This window comes from Opisthocomus hoazin, chromosome 17 (genome assembly GCF_030867145.1).
Source record: "Opisthocomus hoazin isolate bOpiHoa1 chromosome 17, bOpiHoa1.hap1, whole genome shotgun sequence".
Classification (NCBI taxonomy): Eukaryota; Metazoa; Chordata; class Aves; order Opisthocomiformes; family Opisthocomidae; genus Opisthocomus; species Opisthocomus hoazin.
Window position 1 is genome coordinate 3911577 of NC_134430.1, and position 24347 is coordinate 3935923.

The following is a 24347-nucleotide window of genomic DNA, read 5'->3' on the forward strand; positions in this document are numbered from 1 at the left end:
TTCAGGGGGGCTCTAGTCACAGCAAAAACCTTGGAATTGGACTGTCGGGGAGAGCCTGATAACATACAGTAAGTGAGAACAGCTAAGCAAAATCTCTTCTGTTGGGTGAAGCTGTAGGGCCAGGACAGTTGAGAAGGGTCACTTTCAGGCACATGCAATAATCTTTGATTCACAAGAAATCAAAGTGTTTTCCAAGTTGCATGGTTTGGAAGCTGACCTCGTGTGACAAGTAACGTGAGTGATGATTGGGCAAGTAGTTCAGTTGCTTCTAAACCTCTGCTGGTACGTAATGCTCTTCAGAGGAGTTTTCTGTTCTCTGTCTTCTCTGAAGCTCTGAACAACCTCCCAAAAAAGCCGCGTGTCCATGAACAGTGCAGAAACTTGACCCTACCTGGCACTGTGCATGCAGACTCTTGGCCACTTATCAGTAAACATTCCAGGGCAAAGTTCTGCTGGTTTTGTTGGCAGTATGATAGAGGAGGAAAACAAAAAGTTACTAAAAGGAAAAATTGGCCTTGATTTAAAAAATAAAAATACATTTTGAACCCCCACCTTTGTGATAACCCAATACAGTGCAAAAAGGTAATTGCATTTTGGGGAGCTGGAGTAACGTGCTAGATGTCCGGGTGCTGGGTTTTGGCGGAAAAGGGGTTTTGCTTCCTCCTGTTAGAAGAATTGATTGGGCTGATCCGACAAGTGTTCCTGTGTTAGTTAGGTATGATCTCAAAATATTTTGACCTCTGTAGCCCTGAAGGATCGTAAGCGGTTCAAAGTGCAGGACTAAGAATAAGGGAATGTGGCTTTGAAATAATTAAAAAGATAGAAGTTAGACTGCGTGGTCTCAAGTCTCATGTGCCTCCATTTTTCTGTTAGTGGGTTTTTTTTCTTTTTTAAATGGATGCATTTACTTTAATGTGGATGTTTTCAAATATAACTCTGACAACTAGTATCAAAACAGTCTTCCTAATTGCTATAGTTATAGGCTTAAAATATATCTCAATTTATTGGTGTTGCAATTTGTGTTAAATGTGGAAAATGAGTGAACATCTGCAGTCTGTTGGGGAACACAGAAATTTCTGAGCTCCAAGTACAAGGCTGCAGACTAAGAGAAGCATTTCAGCTGTGACAGCGTACCTGTGGGCAAGACTTTACTTTGTAAAAATACATCGCAAAGCTAAAGGGAGATTGTCACTGAATGTCTTGTAAGAGCAGCGAGCCTCCTGTTTCTTTGCTACTTTAAAAATAAATGCAGTTGAATATAATTGATTTCATTCAACCAGGCCTGATTTTAATGTAATACTAAAACTACTGATTTTGTAAAATTGTTTTGGATGAAGTTTTCTTGCCTGTATTATAATTGTCTATGGTTTTTATTCCTGAACTTTTAGTTTAAAAAAAAAAGGGGGAAGAAGAAAGTAAGTTTTTATTGGAAATGCTGATGTGAAATTACTGGTTTTTTTTGCAGTACGTTTCTGTATCTGAAGTTCCTGGTAGTGTGGGCCCTCGTACTGTTGGCAGATTTTGTCTTGGAGTTCAGATTTGAGTACCTGTGGCCATTCTGGCTCTTCATCAGGAGTGTTTACGATTCCTTCAGATACCAGGGTTTGGTAAGTGTAACACAAAATTGCTGTCCCTTTGTAGGGACGTCTTGCAATGTTTCACGGCATATTCCGTGTTATACAACTAACCTGGTGGCACTGGTGGTCATTTTCGCAAGAGGAATTCTGAAGTGACTGGATGACCTGGGCTCAGGTCCCTTCTCTCTGACTGCATGTTTTATCTGTGGCAAGTGGAAGTGACACATAGCTAGCAAGTTTCCACCATAGGAAGCTGTTGTTTGGGTTCCGGAGATTAGTGAATTGGTTTAGATCGCTATAGAACAGGATTTTCTTTAAAATAAAGCATAAGGCCTTGCCTGTTTAGATATTTACTACTCTTTCAAGAGAGTAAATGATGCTGCTGGTTGTTTGGGGTTTTTTTTATGCAGAAGAATATAGTAATGATAACACTGTATCATCAGTGTATATGACAGTCTTCAAACAAAATAAGAAGGATTAAAGATAGCTGTTTGGAGACTTATCGGAAGAGTGGATGGGCACAAATTCTCAAGTTGCAACCATTCTCTCTTAGTTGGCTAAGCCTCTACTTTTGTTGGCTAGACTGCTCCGTTTCTTTGCACTGATTATAAACACACGAGCGTTTCTATGTTGAAATCATTGTCGTGTCACCATTAATAGATAAACTGATAATATTTGCTGGAATAAACCAAAACACTGGTCTTTCCCCCCACCCCTCCTTTCTTCTAGGCCTTTTCAGTATTTTTTGTTTGTGTAGCATTCACATCAAATATAATATGTCTGCTCTTCATACCAATACAATGGCTGTTTTTTGCTGCCAGCACGTATGTTTGGGTACAGTATGTCTGGCACACAGGTAGGTCACTATTCTTTATTTACAACTTACTGATTTGAATATATATCTTACAGCTTTTAGTAACATGCAGAAACCCTCTTCTATTTGCTACCACATATCTTTTAATGAACTTTTGTTATAGTTAAAAAAAATCTTCTGTTGCTTTCATTGTATGCTGATTTGCACTTGATACACATCTGGATGCATCTTGTAGTGTAATCGTTAAAGCTTGACCAATGGAACTGAAGGTGTAAAAACAGCAATTAAGTTAAAAGAAAAAAAATTCCTGACTTGAGAACATTTCTGCAGCAATTCAGCAGATACAGAGCACATGCAAAAAGTTACATTCGGTACATACACAGTGTTACATTCTTCCTACTACTCAATTAGTGTACTGTTAATTTGGGATATTACCATAGTTTAAATTAGCATTAGTCAAATCTTTGTGTTGACTGGATTCACTTTCTGAGCAAAAAGGCTGGTAATACCAGTGGCTGCCTCAACGGTTTGAGACATGTATGGAGAAATCTTCTCCCACCCCACCCCCTTCTATTTTATTCTTAGTTGTTTGGGGTCTTTTTTAAAAAATCCTTGGGTTCTGGAGTTTGAGGGCAGCAGTTGGACTTGGGGGGAGGTGGTTTAGTTTGCATGACCACTAGTACTTGGCATGGGTTATGTATATGTCTTTCCCTCAATCAGAAAATTTTAGCCGTAAAACTTGAATATTTTTTTTAGAGGTAACTTTTCCCTACCCAAGTCCTTGGGATCTGGGGCTTTTGTAATATTTTATGTTAGACTTGCCATCAGATCACAAAAATTTGCGGGATAGCATGGATCATTGCTCAGCTTACTGGTGAAAGCAGTTGTCTTTCTGACAAGTTAGTCATTTACAATAATGACAATGTGGGAGCTAATGGAAGATACTGTGAACCACTTGCTGCCCCATTTATAATACGTAAAGAATCTGGAGTTATTTTTAGGTTCTATTAAGAGGTTAAAGTGTTACCTGAAGTTCTCAGAGCTGATGTTTAGAAACCCTAAAGGAAAAACCTGATGGGCCAGTTTTAACTGTAGTTATTGAGCTTGTTTAACATTTTAATTCACTGCAACCTTAGGGATTCTTCTTTTTAAATGCTTAAGTTGATGGGAACTTGCTTTTATTTTTTTTTTTAGGAAGTTATGATGTTTTTAGGTGGTATATATAGCTGAAATGTTTAGTCCCTTTAAGCTGATGGTTTATGCTATAGGTTTCTCATTTATGCAGACTGCAGCTATTCAAGAGAGACCAAAGTAGAGACCGCAGTAAATAGCATCAGGGCCTTTTGAGACCTGTTTCCAAATCGGCACACAATATGTTGATGTCAGTGTGTAATCAAGAACTTTGTTTATTTTTATGAAGCTTGTGGCATGTAACTGGAATTGATTTGTGGAAATGTACAGTGGCTATATTGCAAGCAACAGTGGCGTTTTCTGTTGGCCAAGAGATTTAAGACCTTAGTTTTGCTTGGCTACTATTTTACATTCTCACCAGTGGTGCTGGAGAGAGGAATCAATACAGCATCCGGAATGTTCTCCTGATGGGGAGGTTTGGGTTGCAGACTGTTGTCTGCATTACTGTATATGGAGTAACCAGTATCGTGCTTACTCACTGCTGTTTTCTCAGCCGGTTTGCTCACTGCTGCTACTAAGATATACCTAACTTGGAGTGAAAAAGTAGTCCAAGCTTACCACTTCTGACTCAAAGATCATAAGCTGTAACATTACCTCATCTTCTGCAGTTTCTTCCATTTGTGTTCCTTTTCTGTAGAGGGTTTTGTGCCAAGCTATTTCATTAGCTGTGCATCTGTTATTTTTCATTGATGCCTTATAAAAGTAATTAAGGAGACAAAAGTTTAGGTTTGGTTTAAAATAAAGACATCCTAGATAACTTTATTCTGAAAAAAAAGCCTCTTAGAATTCGCTATATGTCTGTCTGAAAACTTCCCTTGACTTTTGGAATGTTTTAAAAATAGAATATTTGCTGCCTGTAATATATTACTAAGGTGTTTCTCTCTTTTTCTCTTCTCTCAATAGAGAGGGGGGTGTGCTTACCAACAGTATCACTGTGGATACTTTTTGTTTATATTGAAGCAGCCATTAGATTTAAAGATTTAAAAAACTTCCATGTAGACCTTTGTCGTCCATTTGCAGCACACTGGTAAGTGGTTTTTTTCCCTCCTTTGCTTATTAACCTATGTTTCACTAGGGAAATTAGTATTCAGGGCTTTTTATTTTGATTCAGGGTTTGGCTGTTCAGTTCTTCCCTCACATCTGTCATTAAATATTCTACAAGAAATGTCTGCTAAACATTAACCAAGTGCAACCTTTCCGAAGATATAGTGCTTGTGAGCTGTAAGGAATTTGTAGCACAGATATTCCTAGCATTTCTTGGAAGTTCTTGTCACCAGTTTACAAATTTTGTGTTTACATGATGAACAGATAGTAAAAGTAGGAAAAAAAATCGTTTCACTGATAACTTATGTATTGTTATGAAAATTTCATTTTTTTCCTGTAACAAAGCACTCATGTTTTTCCCCTCCAACGAGAAGGGTTCTCGTGAGCATCTGGTTTCATAATTCACCAGAGGAAGTGAATAAGCTTCAGGTTGAAAATCATGACAGAAAATAAAAACCAAACGCTACTTATTGCACTATTTCTTTGGAAGCGATAAGGTGACTTCAGGCAAAAGACTTAGCAGCAGAGGATCCATATTTGGAAGAAATACACTTTTATTCCTCAAGTTTTTAGTGTAGTATGCATTGAGCAGGCTATCTTTAAAATGTGTCCTGTTTTTCCTGGAGTCATTTGATCCAGTTCCCTGTGATACAGTCGTCAGTAAATCAGACAGCTGTAATTTTAATTTATATTGTCTACATTATGCAATAAATCACTTAAACACTAATTAAATTGTATAATAGGTTACAAAAGCACTTTAGGGACTGTGAAGAAAGGTCTTTCTCCTGTCGAATTGGATGCAAACATTTCAGCTTGTCATCAGAGTTTTAGAACTGTAGCTGCAGCTGGCTTTACACAGTATTACAAAAGCATTGGCAGAGATAATGTCAGATGCATATGCAAATGATTCTTGCATTCTGGCACTTACTTAGAAATGCAGTTTGCACAGTGCTATTACTGAGCAAAGAATGAGAAGATTTTAATGGTTAATAGTCATCTGCATCTGAGTTTTCCCCTGATCTAGGATACCTTTAGTGTTTAAAATGCAACTTCAGTGTGCTTTGTTAAAATACTTGTCAAAGATATATTTATTTTCATACAGGGACGTTTGCTCATTGATGGAGTGTACTTGTTAATAAATACAGCAGCATGATTTGTTAGCATTCTGTGTTGGTGCAGTTGTCACAAGCTAATAAGAATGCTTAAATTCTGCATGATGAAGCTGATATACAAAAAATAATTCCAAAGTTCTGTTATGCTTCTGTCATCTTCGTCAACAAATGGAACAGTAGAGTCTGGCTGGAAGTGAAATTCTTCATATCTTATCTGTCAGTAAGATAAGTGGAAGGACTAGGTTTAGAGATTAGATGTTTTTTGCTTACAGCTTCAAGGTCAGTCTCCTAAATGGAATTTCCAAAGGCTGTTTACCCACAAAAGATGTCTTAATTGTGGCCGTCCTCAGCAGAGGCAGATGGTTACTGGGGCTCTACGCCTGGGACCACTTCCTGCTGTAGCAGGTGTGGGCGATGGAAGTGCTCTTTGGCTCACAGCCTTGGTCTCCCCGAAATGCAGTAGCCCCAAAGCTGCGTGTTCCAGCGGCTTCTCCAGCTCTTGCTTCTCAGCCTGTGCTGCAGCGAGAAGGTACCGCAGGGCCTATTGCAGAGGCGGCGTTTTGGAGAATCATTGTTTTGTCTCGGCTTTAAAGAGCTGTGAAAAAGGGATCTGCTGTTAATTTCTGAGTGCAAGGGCAAAGGGATGGGGCTAAGAATCAGTTTCTCCTTTCACTGTCCAAGGTGAAGGTTGTTACGACATCTCACAGCTTAATGTCTTATCTGTTACATGGCCCTTTAGGAACCAAACTTAGGAACTTCTGCTGTGTTCGACTGTTTTCTCCTTAAAAGATGCATGATTCCTAGTGTGGTGCTTGTCTAAAAGCTGTCTTTGCTGTGCGTAGTGCAATTGCATTGTTGTAATCCTTTAATCTATGCTATAGTTAATTGCTGTCTGTAACGAACTGTAATTTTGTCTTGATGAAGTGCCTACATTTTTGAACTGAAGCTTTATTGTAGTACAGGAAAGAAAACATTTTATATATAATTTTCTATGAAAAGTTGTAATCCAGATGTATTCACAGCTATGTAAATTATTACAATTTATTAATTTGCTATTGTGGTTACATTTTTAATAATAACGTTGCTTTTTTTCTTAGTATTGGCTACCCTGTTGTTACTTTGGGCTTTGGCTTTAAAAGTTACGTCAGCTACAAGATGCGTTTAAGAAAACAAAAAGAAGTGCAGAAAGAGAATGAGTTCTACATGCAGCTTCTCCAGCAAGCTCTGCCTCCAGAACAGCAGATGCTACAAAGGCAAGAGAGGGAGGCAGAGGAAGGCAAGTTATACTTATTACTTAATATGTTTGCTATTATGCAGTATTCAAAAAAAAAAAAAAAAGTAAGGAGGAGCTTCTTTAGTCCATGTTGTTTTGATAAAAGTACAATGAACTTAGAAACAGAGGAGCCAGAAATAAAATTGTTTTGGCAGTGGCTACTATGACAATAGAAATGAATTGTGTCCTCTCTGTTTAGTTCTTCATGGGCAACTGCATCAATCTAGTCAGTCAGTGCTCTGTGACGTGCTAGTATTTATTATTAGATCACTTGGTTACTGTTTCCTGCCTGCAATGAGGAAAAAAAGTCTTAAAATATCACGTACTTCTGATTTTTAAATAGACTCTAATAATGATTGTTTTCTGCAGAAATGATTGATGTGTGCTTAATGATTTTTCTTTGTATGTCACAGTATTGATTGATTTAATGAACTAAGTATTTTTTTATTTTGATATTGCAGCAGCCAAAGGATTGCCTGATATGGATTCCTCAATACTTTTGCAGCACAATGGAGGCATTCCAGCCAATAAAAAAATATCTGCAACGTTGCCAGAGCTAGAATATAGAGAAAAAGGGAAAGAAAAGGACAAGGATGCTAAGAAACACAACCTTGGAATAAATAACAATATTTTGCAACCTGTAGACTCTAAAATACAAGAAATTGAATATATGGAGAACCATATCAATAGTAAAAGATTAAATAATGATCTTGTAGGAAGTACAGAAAACCTCTTAAAAGAGGACTCATGCACTGCCTCATCCAAAAATTACAAAAATGTCAGCGGAGTTGTGAACTCCTCGCCTCGCAGTCACAGTGCAACTAATGGGAGCATCCCTTCCTCATCTACTAAAAATGAGAAAAAACAGAAGTGTGCTAGCAAGAGCCCAAGCACACATAAGGACTTAATGGAAAATTGTATTCCAAATAACCAGCTAAGCAAACCAGATGCACTGGTAAGGTAAGTTTGATCTGAGCATTGTGTAACAGCCTGTCTTATCCTCCCTTCATTCCCATACATACAGTTCACTTTTTTCTTAGAAAAATGTTACTCATGATCCCGTAAAGAAGACAGAATTGTCTAGTAATGGAATAAGATAACTAGGAACTGGGCCTTTTGGGTGCTGTTCCTGATTTTTGCCTCTGGTTTGCTATGCAGCCTTCAGCAAATAGCTTCCTTTCTCCCTCAGCGTACGATACTTACCTACCTCACAGGGGTGTTGTGAGGCGTAATAAATGGCTTTGACAATGATTTGGTAGAAGGCATGAGAGCAATGTGGAGAATCATTATTACAGAGCTCAGTGGATGTGTTCTTGACAAATCTTTGATGGGGTGATCTTTACATCTCCAGGGAATTCAGTGGGGTTTGATGGTGCCTGAACAGGTGTTTTTGCTTAAATTTTGGTGTGTTTTCTTTTTTTCCCTCCCCTTGAAAGGTTTGGATTTTGTTTTAATCTTCTATCAGCTGCTATGTTACTCCTTAAAGTGATAAGTTCAGATTCCTGCTTGCATACCTGCTGCTTTATTGGGTTAAGTATAGGTCACAGGGATTTAATTTAGCTGCCTTGTAAACTATGAAGATTGAAGAAGTCACATCTTTACATACGTGTATCTGAAGTTTAAGTAAAGATGTATTTATGAAATGCAGTGAAGTACTTACAGCATATAAGTCCTGAGGCATGTGGTGGTGTTGTATGTTACCAAAACAAGCACTTGTAAGAAAGAGGTAGTGTGTACCTGTCCCAAATGGGGACAGAGATACTTCTAGAACAACACTGTCGCACAGTTATGCGCTTTCCTATCATTCCTGGCTTAGGTCTCTCTTCCTCCTTTTCTTGTGTGCTGAAAGCTCTTTGGCTAACAATCCTCGTTGGCTAACAATCCTCATTGGCTAGCTTAATTGGCAGATTGGGTTTGCTTTCCCTGCAGGTACCTTTTGGTAATTGGACTTTTGACTCTGGTCTGAGGATTTGTGCTATGTGAATACAATTACTTCAGTGAAAATATTATTTTCTCCTCTGATAATCACTCTGCCACTGATTGGCATCCCTTTGCCGATTAAATATCCAGACTAATTGATACCTAATGTCTGTAGAGAACTTGTATGAAGCAAGTAAGAAACCAGCTAATCAATCTAATCTGTGAATTGAACTCAGCCAAGATTAATGGGATGCAGATGGCTCAGTCTTCAGCAAAGCTCTATCTAAATAAACATGTATACGACTGCAGTATTCGTATGCCAGTTTCAGATGGGCATCTTTACATTCTTTATATGGCTTACTTGCTCACTGAAGAAGAGAACAGGTCAGTTTAGCATTGCTGCAGTTCAAAGTGTGGTTCGTAATTCCTGAGAAAAGCGAAGGGAAGTGCTTTGTAGAATTACCTGCCAGACTAAGAATTTTGTCCTCTGTAGCTATGACAGGGAAGGAGATTTAAACCCCTTGTGTTTTTAAGTTTTAGATCACGCATTGACATTTTTCTGTGCTGTTCCTCAGATGTGATCTTAGACCAGGTGGTCATTGTAATTGTCCAAAGCAGAGTTTCTAATGCAGAAGTGAGTATACAATAAACTAGACTGTGCCCTTAGGGAATTCTAGCTCCTCTCACTCACTGGGAAGGGATGGCGTACACAGTTAGTGTACTCTGAAAGTGCCTTTGTGCAACGTAGCCTTACTCTGCCCTGAAAGTGAATTGAGCTGCTTCAGTCTTTTGTTTGTCAAGTGTTTCTCTGTGGTGCGTGGGTGTGATGTGGCTGTTGTGCTACAAATCTGTGTGGCTGCTTATTGTGCGCTGATTTCCCTGTGCAGGCAAGCCAGGAGCACTTAAAACACCAACGTACTGTGTGTTGCTGCTCACAGTTTCTTACAGACGTAGATGACTGAAATCATTCATGAAATCTTGTTTCAGTTCAGATTGAGCATGTAACTCCTACGCCAATAGAAGCAGAAATTTACCTGACAAATTGGATGGGATGAAATGCACTTAAATCCAAAAATTCGTGTTTATTTTTTTTAACTTGTCAGTTATCCTGTCCCTGAAGTGTAAGGCATTTGTTCATCATCTTTTCCACTTCCAGTAGTATTACTCATTCCTGTTATTAAACTTTTAGCCTGCATCAGTGCTGTACCTTGAGAAGGGTTGTGTGGAGTCCTGCATTTGTGTCTGACTTTCAGATCAGATCTGCTCAGCTTCCAAATAGAGATGCTTTTTTATAACTTCTTGTCCAGCAGACTCACAGCAGGATGTCAACGCCAAGCTGCTTTCCTTTTGTGTTCACAAATGAGTTCCCTGAGCTGACTAACCAGTATTAAATGTAAAGCGTGCCTCATGACTGCTAGGGACTCGGGATTAACAGGGGTTATTTGTAACAGTAAAGACTGAGGGGTTTTGAGAACAAGACAGTCTTGTATGCTTGTTATCAAGTATTTAAGAGAAAAAGTTGTGACACATATCTGAAATGGTACTGCTAATGAAAGTTGTATTTTCTATGTATAGTATTACTCTTATTGGAACAGTAGGTTTTCATTTTTGTTCTGTCTGGTAAACAGTGCGTGTGTGTTTAGTTTTCTGGAGAGGAAGTTACTGATCCTCATCTCTGGGTATTTCAGAGAATATTATGTTGTTGTCATCTTGATAGCTAGAGCAGAGAGATTCAAGAGGCTCTGTCCCTTGTGATGAGCCTTGAAAGTAATCTCTGTCTTAGTTTTTTTTCCTACAGTTGAAATGACTGTCTGCTTCTGATGGATGCTTAAATCTGCTCTGTTTGTCAAGCACTTAATAACTGAATGTCTGTGATCTGAGCAGCTTCTTTTCCAACACTGTGGTAACTGGGCCAGGGAGGGATATAGACTTGGCATCCCTTTACACTTAGTGTTTGTATGTAGGTACAGAGCAGATTGACTTCTTGTTGCTGTTTCACTGTCACTTCTGAGGTGCAGCAGGTTTTGTTCACATTTTAGGGGCTCGATGTATGGAACAAGTCCAAGCTGTAGTTGCTGCAGAATTTTTCTTTTTTTATTATATAGAAATAATCATGTCCTGCCTCCAGGTATTTGTATCCTTTAAAAAAAAAAAAAAAAAAAAACAACCAAAAACACACACAAAAAACTGGCATTGCGGCTTGGCAAAATTGTTTGTATCCGTAGAGTTCTTGCCTTTGGCACATGAGGTGTTGAAACAAGCTGTCCTATGTACTAATTATTCTCAGAGATAGCCATGACATTTTCTGGCAATTGGACTAAGAAAAATACTTGTGAAGCAAGGGCTGATCTACCACATCTTATTTTGCTTTCCTAAAATTTGATGTTACCTACAGAGACAGACTTGAAGGTTTTAATGTAAATTTCTGTCCGTTTGATGCTAATTATTGTACATCTTCTGTGGCACCGTTGATGTCCTGATTGCTGCTTCTTCCTTATCTCCCCTGCCTGAAACGGCATTAGCGTACCAGAAGGCTTTCTGCTGTCAGCTGCAGTGGGGGAGATGGTCAGTGTTTCATGCAATATGATGGGAGTGAAGGAAACTATAGAATAGAAAAGCAAAAGAATTGGTAATGCAAATTAGAAATCTTGGAGACGATCCTTCTAGCAGGCTATTTTCAAGCCACTGGCAGCGTAGTGCTCGGACTGTTCAGAAATAAATAACCTTTTGAAATGCTGGCTACTTAGATCAATTCTGTGTAGGAGAAAAATAAGTAGCTCTGCTTTCTCTCTGTGGATTACTGTGTTTTTGGTAATGAAAAATGCTCTGAGGGACTGCTAGTAAGAGCATATTGGTTACAGCAGGAGAGCCTCGATGCTGCGGGATCACATTGGCTCCTTCAGAGGTGTAGGTTCACTGCAGCCGATGCTTATGCCAACAGATTGGGCTGGAACAGAACAAAGGAAAAAATGGGGGTCTCAGAAATGCATCCGAGTGCCTTCTGGGTATTTTAAAACTCTAATTTTTATATAAATTGTGTTTAATTTGTGTGTAATTGCCAGGTGATTATGGAATTGCATTAACCAAGTAAACTAGGCAACAAGGATACGTTATTCATCAGTTATCAATACTTAGGAGGATTAAGCTGAATTGAGTTGTCTTTGAGTTGATCCATCAATCTTCCTTGAACCATTTGGGAAAATATTCAGTCTTGGAGATGATTACTGATTAATTCTCTTCATCAGTGAGATCAAGAATGATATGTGGTAGTGCTGAGAAAAGAAAATGGTTAAATCTGCATTTATAGTAATGACAAATCGAAAAAAATTGGGCTTGATTGTATAAACAGCCCAAAGTAATAATCTGCAATTAAACCCTCATTTTAAAAATAGTTGTGTGTCAAAATGACTTGTAGCCTGTGCAGCAGTAGAGAAAAGTATCTTCTAGAACTCAAGTTTTCTTCACCTTCCATTGTAAATAACTTTTCCAATAAGCCTGGAAATAAGAGACTTAAGCAGAAAATGAAATGGTAGAAAGAATAATAAAAAAAAAATGTCCTGTCTTTTTGGGTCATTTATCACTGTAACAGTAGTGCAGACTATTACAGAGGGGAGGAGGGAAAGCTCCACGCTCTAGTCTGTGCTCATAGCAGCGAAGCTTTCTTTCATGGCATTGTATTGGTTTACCTTGATGATGTTCTTTCATTTTAGAAAGGGGGCAACAGAAAGAGCGTTTTTAATCTCCTTGTATTTCTGTGAAAATGATGGATGACCTCTCTCTCTTTATACAGAGAAAAGCTTTGGCTTGCTGTTCCACAGGAGGAAATTTTTAGGCTGAAAATGTTTAAGTGGACTTTATAAGATGAACAACATGGTTGTGCATCAAAGAATGCAAGGAGTACTTGTGGTTTTGAGGGGAAGCTAACTTGATGTATCTTTTTTTTTTTTTTTAAAAAAACAACCACCAAAAAACATTCGGTCCTTGGATTATGATGGATTATTTGCTTCCTAACTCATTTTAGATAGTAAGGAGAACTTATTTGCTGTATAAATTACAGCAAATGTTTGCTCCGGTATTTAAAGCTATAGCAAAAACTACAGCATAATTAAAAGGAGTAATAAAAATCTGGTAAAATCTTACTTTAAAACTTATTTCTAAACAAGTCCATCAACAGATAAATTTTTAATGGTTTTGTCTGCCATTGCTGTGAAAGAGATTAGTTTTCTCTGCATGAATTCTCTTCTGCCCCTTTGGAATTGCACTACAATAGTTGATCACTCACTGTATGTAGATTGATCGTGTTTTACATACGTTCTTCTGTCTTTCGACTGTTGAAGTTAGCTCATCCGTACTGATAGGAGCGATTGTTTCAGAACAGAATGAAAACTCTTAACAGCATGGTGGCCTGAAAAATTCAGATATCTGGAAGTACTGGAATCCTTTGATTAGAGTAAGTCGAACCGGTTAGGTTCCAGTCTTTCACTCCTGAGCCTACTGTGAGCTCGTTTGTGGTAGCTAGTAAATTGGAGAGTCTTTGTGTTTTAATGGACACACAAGCTACATAGTTCTCACTTTACACCTGCTAGCAGTTTCTTAGAAAAAGAAACTCCCCTCTGCAGCATTTAGTGAACGAAGAGTTGCCGGCGGACAGTGCCAGCTGCTCAGAGGCTGTAATATTCTATTGTACGTTGTTTGCCTGCGTGTGTTTTAGTGGTGCGGCTACTGGTTTTTCATAAACAATGGAAGCACCCGGAGCTTGACCAATTCTTGTTGAGTTTAATCCTGGCTTCTTTGTGATTTACAGTGAAAGGCATAATGACCGGCAGGTCGGTCTTGTTTTCCTGTAAAAGTTACCCGAAGTCCCCTGTGGTCCTTCAGAGTAAAAGGATGAATACCTGGCACTTGGAGCATGCTTGAAAATTTCAGGCAGAAAGGACATCCATGAGGCTCTGGCTCTGTGTTCAGGCAGGATCTGAGTGATGAATCATGAGTGTGAAACACCTCCTGATCCCCCGTTCTCACAAATATAATGTATGCCATTCTGGTTGGACACTTTTAGGTACGCTGAGTAAAAAGGCAGGCTGTGGCTTGTGGCCTTGTGTTTCCTCCTGATTTGGAAAGCAGGCATCCTTCCTTCTCACGTTGCATGCGCTCTACAGATCACACAGGTTTCATCTTTCTCTACAGCACAGTCTGGACCAGCCCCATGAGCACTGCAGGTACAGAGCCCTCACTGAAACCAGCAGGAATGCCATGACCAGATGGCTCAAGAAGTTTGAACTAATGTCAGTACTCTGTTGCCAAAAATACAAATTCAGCTTGTCCTGTGCCAGCACCTCTGATGTATTCGGGCTCTACCTGATCAGTGCTTCTTTTCCTGGAGTACTGAATACCAAAAAGAAATCTTGGTGTATCTTATTTGAGCAAGTTTGACTTAGTCTTAGTTATAGGCAAAAGGCCATTTACAGTGTCTTGTTTTCAGTTATAATTTCCTTGTAGACATGTATGTTGAAATTATTTATGGATACTTGTCAATGTAAAGTCTGTGTGATTTATGTGCATTCCTTTACATTGTCCTACCGACCATTTTTTCATATATTTATGAAAACCTGTATTAAAACTGATTAGCTGTTGGCAAATGACAGCTTGTGAATGCTTCCTACAGCATCTTACTCTCTTCAGTCAATAAGTTTGTGCTTTCTAAAACACTTAGTTGTGCTTATTGGAAGATGAAGTTGAACTGTTATATCATTGCCCAACGACTGTCCAGGTCTGTCGCTCAACATACCGAGCACGGTGAAGATATGTACCTAGTAACGTCTGCTGATGGGTTTTCCCGTTTTGGTTTGTGTGCTATGGTTACATGGTTGAATGAATATGTGGTTAAGTTTGCATACTCTTTTCCTCCTGCAACAGAGTACAAGGTGTTGAAATGATTTGTGGTCTTCAATATGAAATGCGTATTTGCTTTGTGCTATTACTATTTGCCTAGAAGTTTAGCTTTTTTCTTTTTAAAGGTACATGGGACCACAATTTATACTATGTTAAAAGGAATTCCCCTTACCAGTAGGGCAGGTCAAGTATGACTAGAAAGACAGCTTAGTACAGCTGTGGAGAGTGGGATCTGAGCACTGGAGTTATTTGAGTGTATTATAGCCCACGCTCCTTTATAGGCTGTTTCTTGCTGTTAATTTACCCGGTAGACCTCTTAGGTGCCTTTTCAGCCCATTGCAGATGTACTTTTATGAATTTCCGTAAGTTTGATGATTCCATATTTAACCTTCATTCATTCATGTGGGATGTTCTTATGTATCGTTACATCTCTCACTAGCGTTTTAGGTTGAGATTTCCCTGCACGGAAGCCCAAAAGAGCCAAGTATTTTTGGTATGAGAACAAAAACCTATAACCATTCATCTGTGCTAGTGAATGTCAAAAAGGGCAGTTCATTTTGGCTTTTGCAACTACTTTCCCCAAGCCTTCATGTTTAACTGCAACTAATTCTGTATGGAACTTCATGAAATTTATTTTCTTTATGAACACTTAAAAACTTTTAAGTCAATAACTGTCGGAGCAAGTGAGTATTATGTGTGAATGACGGAGAGGCTTATTGGCTTTAAATAAGTACGTAACACAGTGCCTAGAAAAATGGTTGATTGATCACCTATGATGTGTTTTTATTCTAAGAATCAATAGTCTCATTTTGAAAACATGGGCAAAAAAATTAAGGCATACTGGCGGCCTCTCTTTAGAAATTTGTGTTTTATTTAACCAATTTTGGTTGAAAATATTTTAATTAATAAGCTTGCATGAGTCTTCAAGAACTTTCTAAAGCTACAATTGAGTGTTTAGCAGATGGTCTCTGTTCAGGAGCAATTAAAACTAAATTTACTGACTCCTGAACTGTGGATGACTTAACACGTATTCTTTATTCAACATGTACATCATGTACTTCCAGGAAAAGAAAATGTTTAGGTGAGAATTCAGCAATATGCTCCACAGCTCAGCTAAAACTAAAAGATGAAACTTGTAATTTGTTAAGAGAAGTAAAATTTGTTCATATGGGCACCTGTCCTTGTTTACAACTTCTCAGACTTAATCTGCTTCACCTCTGCTTGAAGAGGAAAAATATAATTCCATAGGATTTGTTTTACAACTCTGCAATGCATGGAGGAACACAAAATTCCTTGTGGGAGGTTATGAAGTGTGTGTACAGCTGTACATAAAGCTATATATGTATAGTTATATAAAACATTATTATTTAGCTAGGATAGATACAATTTCTGAAAGTTTATTATTTTTAGAATCAAGGGTTTGGGGGGTAGGCAGATGGTATGATGTTTACACTGCTTATTTTTATATAATGTGCTTAAACCTTTGGGTAACTGGGAAATAAAGTTGAAATTGTCTTTTAAAATTGTCTTTCTTAGGTTGGAACAAGATATTAAAAAGTTAAAGGCTGACCTGCAAGCGAGCAGGCAGATCGAACAGGAGCTACGTAGTCAGATCAGTTCTCTGACTAACACAGAGCGGGGAATTCGATCTGAAATTGGACAGCTCCGGCAAGAAAATGAACTGCTTCAGAACAAGTATGTGTTTCTGCGTAGCCCTGTAAATTCTCTGCTGATAACTGTAGTCTGATAAAGAGGAAATATTATGTTAAGACTGCAAAATTTGAGGCACTTGTCTGCTAATCCAGCAAGACTCATTTGGGACCATTGACAGCAATTGAAATCCTCCATTAAATCCCATACCTGTTACCTTCCAGATTACACAATGCTGTACAAATGAAACAAAAAGACAAACAAATGATCAGCCAGTTGGAGAAGAAACTAAAGGCAGAGCAGGAGGCACGAGCCTTTGTAGAAAAACAATTAATGGAAGAAAAGAAAAGAAAGAAGTTGGAAGAAGCAACTGCTGCACGTGCTGTCGCATTTGCTGCTGCTACAAGGTACTGTGTTCTACCCCAGTTGCAAGCGCAGCTCCAGAAAATTACTGAAATGTCATTGTTGCTACTGAAACGTGTTTTGGGGGGGTTTGGGGAGGCATTTCTCACTCTTCTATATAGAAAGGAGTAGTCTGGTTTCAGAAAAAAAACCAAAAAACCAAACACAAAAAAGCTTTTTTTTGTGTAAGAGGCTTATTTGCATTAAGGCAGTGGGAGGACTGGGAGATCTCTGTGTGTGAAGCTGAGTCTCAGGACTCATATACATTACGTTTACAGGGTGCAAAGGATGAACATGCTCTACATTACCTGCTGTACCTTGATTGTGCGAACAGAGAGATGTTGTACCCTGCATGGGTCAGTCTGCTTTAAAGAAAGGAACATCCCCTTTCATGTGGGGGCTGTGAATCAAGGATTTGTGCAACAACATTGGCCAAAATACTGTCTTGCTCTCACATCTTGAAGTGTTCTGCGCTAGCCAGTGACTACCAGTGCTCAGCACAGTGGTGTTTCAGTAGTAACATAGGTGTATAGGTGGGAAGTTTTTTTAAGATGAAAGCATGGCACAAGTGTGTCTAAGTGTCTGAAAAGAATTACTTCTGCCTTTCTGTTCTCCATATTTCATAAATATTCCAGATTACTTAATACTTGAGGCATAACATTGAGTAACTTTCTGCAGATTTTTGCATTGTTGCTATAAAGGAAATTCTGTTGCTGAAAAGAACAAAGTTAGATTCCTCTTTTTATCCTTCAGTATTGATATTAATTTTCATGTTATAAACAGTTGAGGAATGACAGCCTCATTCTTATTTCATCTTCTTCTCTTTTAACGTGTGGGATTTTTTTTTGTTCTGCAGAGGAGAGTGTACTGAAACTTTACGAAATCGTATCCGAGAGCTGGAGACAGAGTGCAAGAAGCTAACAATTGACATAAAGCTGAAAGAAGATCAGATACGAGAACTAGAAATGAAAGTTCAGGTAATGAGAAAGCACCAGGGGCTTAGATAAGCATCCCAATGAGTGCTTGCAATCCTCTGAAACTGGTGGATCTACAGAAGAGGCAATCAACACCTTCAAGAATTAAGCTCTTCAGATGTCTGTCTTGCATGTCTTGCATCAGGCTTTGTGAGAACGTGGGTATGAGAAAGGTTAATAGTCTCAGCTCCACACCACTCCATTGTTTAAACTATTGGAATTTTTTTCCCTGAACCAACGGTCTGGGTAGACTGAGAGTATAATCTCCTCAACGATTTTGTCTAATGTGAGGAGCTTGTGGTCAGTTTGCATCATTATAAATTTCACTGCTAGAAAGTAAGATTGATTACTCAGTGCAGTCTTAATCACTGGCCAGATTTTTTTTTTTTTTGATAGAGGCGCTTGAATATTGAAAGTACATTGTGGTAGACTTGTAGCAGACATGTTGTCTGGCGTGTTAGAGTTTAAGCTCAAATGTGTGAGTTGAAGTTGACCTTATTCCTTTAAAATATCTGTTCCTAAAGATGTACTGGGACTGTCAACTGACAAGTTGCATAAATATGTATTTTTAATGTCTTATGGTTTTTAGACACTCTTCAAAATCCACCTGGTGTTATTGTGAACTTGTTTCCAAATAACATATGTAGCCTTTGTTTCTTCCTGGTTTTACCAAACCCTCACAGACAAGTGTGGTTTATCCATGGAGAATATGAGCATGGCTTTCAAATAATGAACACCAGCTATAGTCAAGGTTTTTAATTTGATTGCAATCTTCAAACTGTTAGAGAAGCTTTTTGTTACAACCGTTAGTATTTCCCCCGTTGTATTATTGTTTCTTCATTTAAAAGTATAGAAGGGGTTTTTGTGTATATTTCTTTTTTTCCTTAGTCGAAATGTTAATGCGTACTCCCAGCCAGAAGATGCTTGTCTCTTCTGTGCAGAATACTTGCTCCCTCCTTCTCGCTTCTTTGGAATGTCTGGGTTTGGAGCATAGTTAGGGTCAATATGGGAAGTATTCTGAGATAAAGAAATCTCTCTCATTAGCCAACTGAAATAGCTTAAAATGCCTATTTAGTATCGCTTTAAACTGTCTAGCAAGAGAGCAGTCCCCATTTGAGCCATTTGCTTGTCAGAGGTGTTTGCATACTCCACAGCTGTGCAGCTGCTTAGCTGGCACCTGGAGGTGCTGAGGAGGATTTCTGAGTGGAGGGTCTCGGCACGGCTGAGAGAGGGCTGAGAAGCAGTGTAAATGGTATTTGCTTACCACACTAATTATGCATCGTCCAATATGGCTTTAATCACTTGTATGATGGTCATGTATAATTACTGGAGGTAATATTACAGTGTCCTTAATTAACCATCATTTTAATTTTACAGTATTAATACCAGGCCCAGTGGTGTGCTGTGGGGAAGAGAAAGACTTCTCCGTGTATCTCATGTGTAAAGTCGATGAGAATAATGTTTGTCCTAATTACTCCTACAGGAGCTGCGGAAGTACAAGGAAAACGAGAAGGATACGGAGGTGTTAATGTCAGCACTTTCAGCCATGCAGGATAAAACACAGCACTTAGAGAACAGCCTGAGTGCAGAGACAAGAATCAAGCTGGATCTGTTCTCTGCATTAGGAGATGCAAAACGGCAGCTTGAGATTGCCCAAGGTAATATGGGATGGTGCTGACTGAAATAGTGAAAATACGACAGAAAGAATATCCTACCTTTTTATGTAGAGACAGGCTACAGTCGCCACACAGCATTCCAGCTTTCAGTGGGTTTTTGTCTTTACAGCTTTGTGAACGTGAGCCTAAGCAATCCAGCTGATCGGCTGCCCTGATTTCCCCAGGCTATTGAACCAGAGACAATAAACATCAAGATGGGCATTTAAGTTAATTTAGGACTATTTTCTACATTTTTATAAACCATTACCTTAAAGCTGGAGAACTTCTCTTAAAGAGCTAGAAGATAATAGTTGCCATCTATCAAGCTCCTGTCAGGGAATCCTAATAATATTTTGATACTCCTGAAGTAAATACAACCTAAATGTGGGGAAATAAATAACCCAACCCGTTTTAAACCTCAGGCTGGTGAGATGAGCGTGGGCCCTGGTGTCCGTGCTGGGCTGGTGTTGCAGCCACCAGAGGGAGCGTGAAACCAGTTTAAACCCCTGCCCAGCCTGTCCTTTGTTCAGCCACGCAAACCGGGGAGCAAAATTCAATAACCTATTGATTTAGTAGCTGTTTAGTTAGTTAGTTTCCTTGCAGAAGTTTGTTTGGTTGCAGGAAACCTTGGTTAGTGAGAAATTATTTTTTTTGTTTCATTTCACTGGTGTTTCTCTTTGCGTAGCTTCATAAATTGCCGTGGTGATGTTGTGAATGTGCAGAGAGGGGGGATAGAAACGTGGTGAGAATAGGACAGTTTTGAAAAGAAAGTAAACAGCACATTTAATAAGCAAACACTTGTGCTCCTGTGAAGTGCTTGTAAAATGCGAATGGAAAAGCGCAGAGAAAAGGTGAGCTGTGGAAATAATCTTTTGGTGTGGTGCAGCTGTGAATCCAAACAACGTGAAATCTGATGGAATTGCTATGTCTACTTGTGTTGTGTGGTAACTACGGGTAATTAAACATAGTTCCTCGACACAAACCAGGAGTTACCAGAGTTGTGCTTTTACTGCTGTCATGTTAGAGCGCTGAATGTCTTCTGGGTGTTTTGCTTCGACAGCTCAGCGTTGGACAGTTAGTGGCGGGTGAAAACATGCTGCTGGTTCTAAGTGATGTTATTTGCTGTTTTCAGGGCAAATCATTCAAAAAGATCAGGAAATCAAGGACCTAAAACAGAAGATTGCAGAAGTTATGGCAGTAATGCCCAGCATAACATACACTGCAGCCACCAGCACTCTGAGTCCTGTTTCCCCACATTACTCTTCCAAATTTGTGGAGACCAGCCCTTCTGGACTTGATCCCAATGCCTCTGTTTATCAGCCCTTGAAGAAATGAATGCCAATTTTCTTTTTGCCCAGTAATTTTGTCATGCTGAAGGCATCACACAGGAGTGTCTCTTGCAGTCAAGATGAAATTGTATTGTGTGAGACTGTATTTGTTGTCATTTAAAACAGGATAAAAGAACATCTGGATTGACTAGAACTGCCCATCAGTTTTTCTTGTAAATTTTTAGAAAACCTCACAGAACTTTGCAATTTATTTTCCTTGGCCAATGCATTAAAAACAATTCTTGGTTTTCAAGTAGCCAATTTTGCCTTTTTATGTACTCTTGCATGGTTTCCTCTTGAAAAATACAGGGCTTTGCTTGATTTTGAACCCTTTCTTTTTTTTTTTTTAAATAATCAAAATGAATTTGCAGATTCATTCAGAAATAGTGAGGAAAAACCTTTAGTTTTTACAGTGAAAGGGTTAAATAATCTAACAAAGCTTTGATTTATAGCTGTATTAAATACAAATATGTGATGTTGCAGAAGATAATTTGATTACCCTGCTAAGGACCAAACAAATTTCAGGGGCGTTGTTTAAGGGAAAGAATAAGAGAATAGATGATGATGTGACGGTGGTTGTTGTGTGAAATATTTATATTCCCATTGGTGTTTTTTAGTCATCGAGAATTGCTAACAGTCTTGTTCACAGTGCCTTGGGAAAAGACATTTCAAGAGGAAACTTGATAGTTTAAACTATTTTTTCCCCCTTCACTGTCATCTAGCTTATATATCAAGCTCATTACAGAGTCTACTGCAAATTGTACATGGTAATTTGGATGTTCATTATAAACCAAGGTTACATCTTCTGTTTATTTTGATATAAACTCAGCAGTGTTCTGTAACTTGCCTTGATTATACTGCGTTGTGGAAGGCACAATATTAATACAGGAAGCGTTATTGTGAAGGCGGAACTGTGCAATGTACTGTATACAAGAGACTGTAAAGCTGGCTAATAAAAGCTGCAGTTCTGGGTTTTTTTATTTTATTCAACCATGATTTACACTTTATATCACCTTGTGTTTGACAATTTAAATGGAGCTGAATATTTTTCAGCTGTTGTGCCAAGGAGTTTTTAAGGAGTTTTAAAGGAAACTCATAAATTGCACAAAGGTTTAAGTTAAAATGTATATTATACATTGATAGAAAGTGTTTGCACTGGCAACTTCTGAAGCGTTTCACATTTTTTGAGGGTGGGGATTGGAGGGGTGGGAAGCAAAATTGTACTGGGAACTAGAAGAATTACTAACCCAACATGATGATTTTGCAAACATGGAGTGGACTCTGGAAGGATAAAGTTCTTCTTAAAAGGAAAGAAATTTTTTTTAAAAAAATCTCATGTTAATTGGCATGTATGCCTCATCAAAAAAAAAAGTGAGACATGGGAGTCAATAGAAGTATTGAAGTTTCATCATTTTAATCACAGATATTCTTTTGGGATAAAATTTCTAGCTTTAGCCAGGTATGCATGTTGCTGTCATTTGCATTTTTGAATCATCTTGTGTAATTGTCACCATAAAAGTGTTACTCAGAAATGTCATAGGTTTTTCATCTTTGTGCAAAACATGAAATATTGTCACTGACTTTTTGTGTTGAGGTTCCCCCATTTTGCTGCCTACTTTGGCACAATTTTCGTTCAATACTTGGTCTTGGCTGCATTCTTTTTTTCTGTGGGGTTTACAAAGAATAAACATTTTCTTGCAGATAAAAAAAGATACTTTTTGGCTTTTTAACTGACCTGATTTACCCTGAGATAAAGAATACATTTTGTTGAAAGAGCACTCTGTTACTCCAGGTAAGTCTTCTCTTTTGCAATAGAGCTTCACTTCTGTGGAAGGACAGATCTTCCTCCTCCTAGGAAAAACAGATGGTTTTTGTATTCAGTGTATAATCTTAGCAAGTTACCCTGTCTGTGGGCTCGGCATTTCTTGAGAATTGCAGAAGTATGTCTGTAAGTTTGGCCTTTGTTTCTTTCCAGCCATTTTCCTTACGGCAAAAGCAAAGCCGAGATGGGCAATGTGGAGGTTTAAGTGTTGTCCTTGTCTAGACAAAAAGAATGAACAACTTGTCCCTGGTTTTCAGTGTAAGTGCTTAATTCTCTTAGCAGCCACAGGCCCTGTTGTAAAATCTTTTTCTTGGGAATCCTGCAGTTGGATTCATGATAAATGAGCTGGTTTGGGTATCTTTTGCTTTGGCGACTGCTGTAGCAGGTCCTGCCATGGATGGTTTTCTCCAGTTGCGGCTACTCCAACTTCAACCCTCAGCAGTTAGGCCTCCAGGTAAAACTTTTTAGGTACCAAGAAATTCCAGCTTCACATATTCTGTGATTCTGCTGCAAGCACGGCTAGAACTTCCCAGTTCCCTGAGGACACAGTCACATATGTTTGTTTTTTTTTTTCCTTCCTTGTTGTTAGACCACCACCAGTCTGATGTACACATAGGTCATTTCCCAGTCTAAAAGGAAAAACTGAAAATCCTGTATAGATAAATTTGCAGTTTTAACAGATCATGTTGTAGTGCAGCAGAAGTTGCGTTCTGTAGTACCCTCCTCGGTTCAAATGGGTAAGTTCCTTTAGGAGGTGGTGAACGTGTTTGCAGACACCAGTCTGCTATGAAGGGTAAGTGGAGGGAGTGGAAGGAGGTAATTTAAACACTCAAATCTTATACCAGCCAACCTCTGGGTCTTTAAATATTTAAATGTCTGAAATGGACAATATCTTAACGACTCATCATAAATTGTACTTGGAAGATTAATATACGGGGAATTTAAGAACATAAGACTGCAGAAGGGTCACCTAGGATATTTTGGTTTTTCTACAGTCAATTTTGAAATATTACTCTGGAATAAATATTCGAGAAAGGTCTGTGAAAGAAACTGAAGTATCCAGAACTTTTTCCACCCAGCATAAGTCTAGGAAGAAAAGGTAATGGAAAGACCGGGTTTATATATAATGGTGTTGAGCACCTCGGGGTTTATCCTCACTAAAATTTTAAGTAGAGTGGAAAGCAGTATGTAACTTTATTTTTAATATTTAATGAAAAACTCCTTTATTTATAGAATCTATTCTGTAACTGTACTAAGAGGACCTAGCTCCCCTTTCTTAGCATATTTCTTGGTGATGGGGAAGGGAGGGCTTAGATGCATGTATTGAACTCAGGCTTGCTTCATCAAATAATTTTCAGAAAGTGAAAAAATGCTGCTTTGACTGAAACGTCCTTTGCGGCCCACTGGAAACAAAGCTGGAGATGACGACTTCAGTGCAGGAAAGCAGGTGAACTTCCTTCTACCTTAAAGTAGCAATTTCCTCTGAAATGTTCAAGCAGAACAAACCTGTGGTTTGTTTTTCCTTTTTAATTGTTAAATCAGATTTGGAAGTTGTTCACTTACCTCAGCGTTGCCCTAAGCGCACTGGAATTGCACACTGGAGTAACTGGCTCCAAGACGGTTTCTCAGCACTAAAGAAGTGTGCCTTTCAGCATCTCCTGATCCTGCATTTGTTGTGTCCAGGAGCTGGCTG

The 24347-nt window shown here is 38.6% G+C and overlaps 1 protein-coding gene across 2 annotated transcripts in view; it reads left to right on the top strand.

The window, feature by feature from the left end:
* The window catches only part of MACO1 (macoilin 1), a 31172-nt gene extending 9350 nt beyond the window's left edge, over positions 1-21822 (top strand). For both annotated transcript variants that reach the window (XM_075438010.1, XM_075438011.1), the window contains exons 2-11: positions 1466-1607; positions 2307-2433; positions 4486-4609; positions 6836-7014; positions 7473-7971; positions 16360-16518; positions 16698-16880; positions 17732-17852; positions 19333-19507; positions 20637-21822. In XM_075438010.1, coding sequence (XP_075294125.1) covers positions 1466-1607; positions 2307-2433; positions 4486-4609; positions 6836-7014; positions 7473-7971; positions 16360-16518; positions 16698-16880; positions 17732-17852; positions 19333-19507; positions 20637-20839 — 1912 coding nt within the window. In that variant the 3' untranslated portion in view covers positions 20840-21822. The remainder of the gene's footprint in view (positions 1-1465; positions 1608-2306; positions 2434-4485; positions 4610-6835; positions 7015-7472; positions 7972-16359; positions 16519-16697; positions 16881-17731; positions 17853-19332; positions 19508-20636) is intronic.
* The last annotated feature ends 2525 nt before the right edge of the window (positions 21823-24347 follow it).